Here is a 10,031-nt window from a genome sequence, read left to right on the forward strand (position 1 = left end):
AGGTTTTTTTTTTTTTTTTTTTAAATTACAACCACAACACATTATTAAGCTCAAATGAGTCATTGATATAATATACAAGCAAGCTGAGAACATCAACCAAAAGTTAAAAAAACTGGTTTAGATTTGTGCAAAACACGCTCTAATAAGAGTACACTCTAATTTAAAGTTAAAAATATCTTTCATAAAAACTATCCTCAAACACTCATAACACATGTATTCAATGATGATAAATTTTAAAAATCATCCACTAACAACTCACTTAATTCTTTTTCAAGCTTTCCATTTGATTGGGTACAAATCAGTGGCTTATTGATATTTTTTAAAGGGGAAAAAGCTCCACAAGATTTTGAATGTGATGTTTAGTTGTTTCCTGGTTCATCTAAATCTTTTAGCAGAGTGTGAATATATATATATATATATATATTTTTTATAAACATGGATAATTCATGCGTCATAAGTGTGCAAAAGGTTTTTTTAAGTATATCAAGGGTCCTCATCTTGTGCCGGGGATTTGATCACTAATCTTTGCCTGCATGTAAAAGATTTGGTGCTAATAAGCTAAGGCGCTGCTGGAGTTGGTGAGTGAAAATATTTGTTCCACCAATCAACCTTTCAAATTATTTCATTTAAAAAAATTGAAAATAAAAAATACACCACATTTTGGATCGTCATTATTCACAAATATGCTGCAACTTTTGCAGGTTTGAAAAAAATCAGCAAGCCACAATTAAACTCTGTTTTGTTGGGTGTCATCTAACAGAGAGGAAGATCCTTTGGTGGAGGCAACACAGATTGCTCTGGTCCATTTCCATTCTCCACCACAAATGCCATTTTCAAGCCCCAAGTTGTGTGTAGTTCTAAATGGCAGTGGAAGAACCAAACACCTACAATCATCAACGTTAATCAAGTTTTTTTTTTAATTACTTCAATTATTAATTAAACTTATAATCATCCCATGCATACATAATTAACAAGTACTTACCTGGATTATCAGCTCTGAATCTAATAGCAGTCCAACCTCCGGTAGGCACACCGACAGTGTTCCTCTCCGGCGGATCAATCAAGTTATATTTGGCCGGATCTTTTACCGGGTCAAAGTTGCCAATACCAGTCCCAACAACAAAGAAGTTATAGCCATGCAAGTGAAATGGATGAGACTCCACCGTCAGAAGATTAGTGTCTTGCAGCACCAACTCCACCGTTGAGTTGAACGCCACCTTGCTCAGCCTCGTCCCCATCGAAGTCCCGAGGTTCGCCGTCAACGGTGCACCAGTGTAATTAAACGGTGTCACTGGTTTGTCAGGAAAATCCAGCCGGAAAACACCCTTGGTATTGAAATAGTGAGCTTGAAGCAAACCGATCTTAGGCATCATGAAGGTGATGTTGTTGAGTGAGGCAGTGAGTCTGGTGCCATTCAAACAAGTCGCGCAAGGGTTCGCACCCAGTCCGATTGTGTAGAAGAGGTGGCGGTCGACGGTGAGCGGCACGTTGGCCGGGAACTGAGCTGTGTTAAGGCTGCGGATCTTATCAAGGTAGCTATCAGCAAAGGTGGTATCATTGGGTGCAGGGAGTTTGGGGAGAAGAGGAAGGACAGTAGTTGGCACGCCCTTGTATTGGAGGATGGCCGTGGCCGTTTTGTTGTCCACCGGCACAGGGGCGTCCATGAATGGTCGTGTGGCCATGAAATAACGTCCCGGTGATTGATTTGCTTGGACTAGGACATTCGTCGTCTGGCCTGGTGCAATGAGGAGTGCTTCTGTGGTGAATGGTTTGCAGTAGACGGCGTCGATCTCCACCACAGTCATGCTGTGGCCGGCGATGGCGAAGAAGAGCTCGTCGTTGAGTGCAGCGTTGATGATTCGGAGGAGGTATGTTTTTCCCCATTCCACCTCCAGTGCATAAGTGTCTGTGAATCAATCATTTTTATATATATTAATTGTTTGGTTATAATTAAGCTAATCAATTAAATATTTAAGATCATATAGTTATTATTATACGTTTATCTGAGCATGGAAAGAGAGGGCCAGGTTTGCCATTGATGGTGTGAGCGTCAGACATGTTTGGAGGCAAACCAAGAATGTTGCCTTGATTCTCAATAGTCTCAACATCAGCATTCCACCATTCACCCAACATTAGCTCTGCTTCTGAGTGAGGCTGTGGGAATGGATATGAGACTCCTACTTGAGGCATGATCACAATGGCTCCATGAACAGTGGCTCTGAGCCATAAGATGTGAGCATGCCACCACAATGTGCCTCTTTGTCCTGTGATGTTGAAGTCATATGTGTAGCTGTTGCCACTCTGAATCGGACATTGGGTGATGTAAGCCGGTCCATCTGCCCATCCATTCCTCACTTGCTTCAATCCATGCCTGCATGCAATAATTAATATCCATCCATTCTTGTATGTATATTTATATAGATGTGCATATACATCAAACTGATAATAATCAATTATGCTAAGCTTAATTAAGGAGGTATATATACGTACCAATGGATGGACATGTTATACTGAGCATGGTTGGTGACAGTGATGATAACTCTATCACCTTCTCTTGCATACACCGTTGGCCCAGGATACATCCGTTCACCGTCACAATTGGTTTTGGCATGGCACAGCCTGCTAACATTCTTCACCACCACCTGATCAGATTAACCACCAATTAAAACACAATCACAAAATCATTATTCATGATAATTGATCTGACGTAATATAAGATCTAAATGCAATATTGCATGTATGCAATCTCACTCACGTCAAACTGATACTTCTTCACAGCAGCTTCAGAAGTTGGAATTAGTACTGAAACAAATGCTACAATGCTTATCAACATAATCTTCACAAGAGAACAACTTGAGGGGAAACAATTAGCCATAATTACTACTCTGTGTTATTGCTAGCTCGGTAGGTGATCAAGAAAGTGATGAATATTGGGGAGATGAGATATGATCCAAGTACAAATGTTGGCCTTTTATATATTTATGTACAAGTAGTAGGTTGGGGAAGTGACATCAGTTTGTTACATTGTAAGAGTTGTTGGTGAGGATATGCAATCATTTGGTTTACGTATGCTAAGTATTTTTTTACGCAAACAGGGGATAGGGACATGTCAAGGGAGAAGACAGAATGAAACAAAGGAATTGAAGACTGGTGATATTGTTGGGTCTTTGTCGTTAAGACAAAGTGATAGTTTCTTTTACCCAAATATTTCTCCAGGATTTCATCACAAGAAAACCACCGAAGGAATGTTAAATTAGATGTTCATATTTTATTTTATTAAAGCACTGCTGTTTCGCACATCTTGATGGTAGCTTCTGATTAATGACCTGATTTTGTTTTCTAGTAACAAGTGGGAATGTGCAAGCTGTGAATGTGCAAGCTGTTTGTTTATTTGTTTTTAAATTACAAAATGTGGAAAAGTTAATGTATTTGTGTACGGGCTGAGAATTGATAATCTAGCCCACATGTCCTGAAGATGAAAAATTTGGGTTATGAACTGTTTGATTTTTTCATGATGGGGGCTAAATACCTTTGGGTTACACGCCCTTTGTTATATATATATATATATATATATATATATATATATATATATATATATCCACCAAAATACTACTTTTGATTAAAAATGCAAGAGATGCTATCAAAACATTCTTTAAAAGGCTCTTCGGAACATACTACCTACTAGATCCAAGCTATTTCATCGTCATATCATCAATGAAATTCATTGCCCAGTGTGCAATATGAATGAAGAGACAACACTATATATCTTGATTGGGTGCAATTTCTCCACAAAAACTTGGCATGCAGTGAACCTTGCTAGATATCTACAAGAAGCCACGGACACATTGGAATGGTGGAGTCAGCTAATATCTCACTCATCACACATGCAAAGAGAACAAGTGGCAATGCTTTGCTGGAGTCTATGGAATAATCGCAACAATTCTGTCTCGAGAAGCATGCGCTCAACTCCAGTTAATATAACTCACTATGCTAAGGAGTAAGGAGTTCCTTGTGCAATACCAAGTTCTACAAAATTCAGATTCAACAACACCTTCAAGTAACATACAACAATTATGGTGTAAACCACCACCTAGCCATATGAAAATGTAATGTAGACGCAGCAATTAATAACTCTTAACAGTTAGCTTTCTTTGGTGTTATGCTACGAGACAGTAATGGATTTTTTAGAGGTGCGACGCAAGGTCCCATTCCATTTACAACATACTTAACGTTAGTTGAAACCTTAGCCCTCAGGGAAACTATTCAGCAGTTGCAAAGAAATGGATAGGACAATATTGATATTGAAACAAATTCACAGGAGTTAGTATTGGACATTAGTCCACAAGGGCATCTCAAAGTTCACTGAAAGTTATTTTAGAGCAAGATTGCTCTATGCTTCTTCAATCATTTACAAATACCAAGCTAAGTTTCATTTGAAGAACAACAAATAAAGCAGTGCACCAATTAGCCAAAGATAGATTCTTATGTAATATAAGTAAGGAGTGGTTTGAACCCTCTACTAATATGTTACATGTATTAAATGTTGAGAAGACTTAATTCGGTATAAATATTGCTTTTTAATTAATTAGTAGAATAGGCATTTTTAGAATTATTTACCAAACTAGGCATTTTTTTATTTTTAATATTAAATTTTAAATTTTTTTAAAAGTTGTGGGTTCCAATCTGGTTTTTTAATATTAAAATTTTTATTTTATTTTTAAATCAGCAGAGTCCCACTAGTTTTTTTAATATTAAAATTTATATTTTTTTAAAAATTGGGATGGGTCTCTACTAGCTAATTAAAAACAATTTTACACTAAATCCCTTTATCATTTACATAAAAATTTTTCTACAACTAGTTTTATTACTCACCTCTACGTTCACTAAAAATAAACTCACTCGATATTATTAATGAACGAAAATAATTACATATATTATAAAAATTATTCAACAAATACAATATTTAAATTATATTACGACATATGACTTGGACCAAATTTGCATTCGGATAATTTTCGACGACTATGACGCTCATTCTGACATAGACCACAACGCTTTTGGTGACCGCCCTTCCCTATGTCCATCTCATTCTACGATTCACGGTGGATTTTGGGCGCCTAAAAGTGGTCTTCGCGATTTGTAAAGATCGTAGCAGGCGTGGGACCGATTATAGGGGTTTCAAAGATCTCTCGTTTGACACGTTGGTTGAAACTCTTTATGATATATATTAAAAAAATTATGCAGTGACTATAACCATTATCTACGTACGCTCTGCCGATGTAGATGAATGTATACTGTGAAAGTAGAAGTGAGAATAAAACTAGTTGTAAAAAATTTTATGAAATGATAAAGGATTTGAGTAGTAAAATTGTTTTAATTAAAAAACTAGTATGACTCATCCCAGTTTTAAAAAAATATAAATTTTAATATTAAAAAGCTAGTGGATCCATGATTTAAAAATTAAATATTAAAAACAGAGTGGAACCCACATCTATTAAAAATTTAAATTTAATATTAAAAATAAAAAAATGCCTAGTGTGGTAAATAATTCTAAAAATGCTTATTCTAGTAATTAATTAAAAAAAAGTAATATTAAAAAAAAAAGCCACTTAATTCAATCTAAAATTATTCTTTTAAAAAAAACGTCTTTTTTATATTGATTGCAATGAATCCCGTTAATAGGAAAAGTAATACTTTTTATCTAACTCAATAGTAAATTAATGGGTGCTTTTACTGCTGTTAATGGAAAATTACTCTTCCAATTTAAAAGTATTTAAGCTGGTTAATTCTGGCACAGACATGAGTCATGACTCTCTGATTTATGATTGATGATTATTATTATGATATAAAATAAGCTGCAAATTGATCATGTTGCTTAGCAGAGTTGCTTAGCTTGAAATATCCAATATTTCAACTTACTCAAGCTTGATAATTGAATTTGAAATTATTTAAATTGAATTAGGATAGAGACATGTTGGACCAAACTCAACTTGATAAGAATAAATAGACATTATTTTAAAAAAATTGAATAAATTATAATTTTATAAAAAATTAAGATAAATCACAAGACCACAAAATAAATAAATAAATAAATAAATAAATAAAATACATAAAAGTAAAAGCTCCATAGAATTGGCTGAGAGAAAAATAAAATTTAGCGACACTCCAAAAAATAATTTGCATAGATGGTCATTACTCATTACTTATCAAGCATGCTTGAAAGTTTAAAGAATATATTCCCTGATCAAATATGTCACGCGCCCTACCGTACGGGCCCATGCAGACGGATCGGCACGCATCCAATGGACCGGGCCCCACTGGGTCAGGCCTCAGCTAAAAACCCCAGTCGAGTCAGCCCCTAACAGCGGATATGAATAGGACACAAAAGCACAAATAGGATCATGGAAATTTAAAATATCTACAAGTCACGGACTTTAGAAGCCCTCTGATACATAAAATACAACTCAGCAGTTCATGAAATTACAAATACAATCGGAATACAAGTCTTACACTCACAAGGCGGTAATAACAGGGATAATCGATAACGGAGACAATACGACTCTCGACACCCCCGGACCTAAACTTGATCTTCTCCTGCAGAAAAGAATCACATAGAGTGCATGAGCCACAAGGGCCCGATGGGATCGCGAGATAAACAACATGTATAGCTGGATATTGCGGAATAATAGTTCATGCTTCATCGACGAATCACGAGAAAATCACGAGAATCTTTTGGAATAATCCAAAAACACGAAAAATACGGGAAATACATCTCCATGGCTAATAGCAAATCAACAGACGCAGGTGGATCTTCGACTATGAAGTCGGAACGAGCGACGCAGCGTATCATCAGCGTAGTAGCATGGGATCTTGACCGCGATCGGGGGTAGCGCTACTACGAAAAAACATGTGCACATGGCTGGGACTTACTCCTCCTAGTGGGCGAGCCAGAAATGGAGATGTACTAAAAACCGCAGAAAATACGGAATACAGACAGAGGAATTTCTGAATAAATAGTGCAAATAAGAAAATAAATAAATAAACATAAATACCACGCAAAATAAATAAAATTATCAAACAATGCAATAATTAAATAATAATTATTGACGAAATACTGAATTATACAGGTCGAGAGCCTACCCGGCTCAGAGCTACCAAGTTGGGTTCACCAAGTCCCACGAGCTAAGACTACGCTACAATAATCTAACCCAACAAAATAAACTACACTCGGGGAATAATTCTCATTTGGGCCCTAACTTAACTATTGCCCAAACTTTACATAATAGGAATTAAACAACAATCTTCTAATCACCAAGGGATAAATAATAACCATATTTCAAGCCATGATCAGAACAACCATGAGTATAAAAGTATTCACATGAAAAATAACAATAACATGAATTATTAAAGACAATACCATGCTTATATAACAAAATGTTAATAAATAACAATTAACTTATAACATGGCTGCACACTCACACTTTCAAGTTTATTAACATGAAAACGTATCTCTAAAATAATTTAGAGCATGAATGTTAGTTTACAGGTCCAAGTTTACATGATGCATATAAAATATCATAACTAAACTAAAGAAATTCTTTGGTTTCAAATAAATTAATAGCAAGAAAAAAATATACAGATAATGCATTCTAAAGAAATTCATTATCCACTAAACCAAACATGCTTACACAGTTGTATGTAAAAACTAAATCCAGAAGTCATGATGATATAAAAAAATAAGAACATGATAAAGCAATTAAAGTGTGGAAAATTTTAGAAAATCAGATCTTAAAATTATTAAGCTCTTAGCACACTTCTAAAAATCTCATGCTTACAGGCTTATAATTCCAATACAACATGATTTAAAAAATCTGAAATGTATGCATGCTTTCATAAATATGTATATACATGTAACATCAACTAAAAACCCAATTAAAGCTTTAACCATCATAAGATTCAAGCAACCAAGATACTACATGCAGCACAATCACACTTGCAAAAACAAAAGATTCATTTACAAGCTATAATATAACCAATAATAACCAGCCAAAGAGAACCATAATAAGGATGAAAACCTTGAATCTTGGAGAAGAAATAAGTCCGGTAAAACTCCGATTCTCTAGCAGCCTAAGAGTTCAAGGTGATGCAACCAATCCCCTCTTCACAAATAAACTCCTTAGCCAAGAAAACCAAGGTTTGGCTGCTGAACAAGATGAAGAAGAAGGAGTTTATTCAAGAAGCACACACACACTCACTGCCAGCTTAACAACTCAATAATTGAGCAAACAGTAACCCCGACCAGATCCGCTAATCAAGGGATTAAGAAAAGTTGTGGGCTCCCAAACAAGCTCAGTCAAAGTCAAAATGAAGAAAAAAGGAATTTTACAAACCTTACAAAATATGCTCTTGATTTATTTATTTATATATTATTAGCACAACATATATATATATATATATATATATATAATTTAATTCCACTTAAATTTCTTTTTTATAAAACTTTCTAATAATTAAAAAAAAATACAATTTTGAATTTTGAATTATTATTATTATATTTAACCGCGTCACACGTGTAAACACGCGTTCGGTTCCATGGTCCATACGAAATAAAAATCATCGTCTTTCTCTCGGCTTTCCTTTGCGATCCTTCGTTTATATTAATATATATATATATATACATATATCCCCAATCTCTCTCCCTTCGATTTCCACCCGCGTCGTTCGCCGGAACCCTAACCCTAATCCCCATTGCTATCCCACCACCGATCTCCGATGGGGAACACGGAGAAGCTGATGAATCAGATCATGGAACTCAAGTTCACGTCCAAGAGCCTTCAGCGCCAAGCGCGCAAGTGCGAGAAGGAGGAGAAGGCCGAGAAGCTCAAGGTCAAGAAGGCCATCGAGAAGGGCAACATGGATGGCGCCCGCATCTACGCTGAGAACTCCATCCGCAAGCGCAGCGAGCAGATGAACTACCTCCGACTTTCCTCCCGTCTTGATGCCGTCGTCGCCCGCCTTGACACTCAGGCCAAGATGCAGACAGTTGGAAAGTCCATGGGATCTATTGTCAAGGCTCTTGATGCTTCCCTCGCCACCGGTAATCTTCAGAAGATGTCTGAGACTATGGACCAGTTCGAGCGCCAGTTTGTCAACATGGAGGTTCAGGCCGAGTTCATGGAGGGAGCCATGGCCGGATCCACGAGTTTGTCGACGCCTGAGGGGGAGGTCAACAGCCTCATGCAACAGGTCGCTGATGACTATGGGCTTGAGGTCTCCGTTGGGCTGCCACAGGCTGCTGCACATGCTATACCGGCCAAGGAGAAGGAGAAGGTTGATGACGACGATCTCTCGCGCCGCCTTGCAGAGCTCAAGTCCCGAGGCTAGGGTTTGATCGCTCGCTTCTGTCGTAAGATCTCTTGAAATTTCTTTTCTTTTCCTTTTCTTTTTTGTTCTCCATGTGATGCGAGAAAAAGAATGAGTGAAGGATAGAAACACTAGTGATTTGCATAGGAGATTTTGCTGTTCTATATGTCCTTAATCTATGATTCTCTGGAGTTTTAATTATAATTGCTAAGTTTTGTTATTATCTTGGTTTGAAAAATAGATACCTTTATGTAAATTCTTTTTGATTATGATGTTCAAAAATCAATACTTTCAAGAATGATATATCTATACTTGCAGGACTTATTGATTAATTTTTGTGTTATGATGGTTTTGTATTTGCTTTTGTTCGAGTTATTAGGTTCTTGAGCTGGGTGTTTGGAGTATCAGACTTATTTATTATGCTTATTTGAGGTTCAAATGGATAATCTTTTTCATGTTTGTTTGAACTAATGCAAAGGGGTTATGAATTTCATTTGTTTCATGGCTTCATCATCCATGTTCAGCTTATGCAGTTGCTAATCTGCTTATCATTGTGGATGATTTTGTCTTGCCTACTCAGATTACTGGTTGAAATTCTGATAGTTATAAATTATTTATCACATTGTGTAACTTGGATTTATTAACTTTGTGTTGGTTAGTGTAGTCTA

At 36.3% G+C, this 10,031-nt stretch overlaps 2 protein-coding genes across 2 annotated transcripts; one reads left to right on the forward strand and one right to left on the reverse strand.

The window, feature by feature from the left end:
- Window positions 1-635: 635 nt before the first annotated feature.
- LOC120255083 (laccase-11-like) lies at window positions 636-2,924 on the reverse strand. Its single transcript, XM_039262983.1, has 5 exons — window positions 2,756-2,924; window positions 2,491-2,642; window positions 1,998-2,371; window positions 983-1,906; window positions 636-884 (listed from the first exon to the last, which is right to left on the reverse strand). The coding sequence occupies exons 1-5, from the start codon at window positions 2,873-2,875 to the stop codon at window positions 754-756; spliced, it is 1,701 nt and encodes a 566-aa protein (XP_039118917.1). The 5' UTR covers window positions 2,876-2,924; the 3' UTR covers window positions 636-753.
- Window positions 2,925-8,669: 5,745 nt separating this feature from the next.
- On the forward strand, window positions 8,670-9,586 carry LOC120255085 (ESCRT-related protein CHMP1B-like). The gene has a single exon (XM_039262985.1). It carries the CDS (start codon window positions 8,773-8,775, stop codon window positions 9,382-9,384), a length of 612 nt encoding a protein of 203 aa, XP_039118919.1. The 5' UTR covers window positions 8,670-8,772; the 3' UTR covers window positions 9,385-9,586.
- Window positions 9,587-10,031: the final 445 nt, after the last annotated feature.

Source organism: Dioscorea cayenensis, unplaced genomic scaffold (genome assembly GCF_009730915.1).
Source record: "Dioscorea cayenensis subsp. rotundata cultivar TDr96_F1 unplaced genomic scaffold, TDr96_F1_v2_PseudoChromosome.rev07_lg8_w22 25.fasta BLBR01000828.1, whole genome shotgun sequence".
Lineage (NCBI taxonomy): Eukaryota > Viridiplantae > Streptophyta > Magnoliopsida > Dioscoreales > Dioscoreaceae > Dioscorea > Dioscorea cayenensis.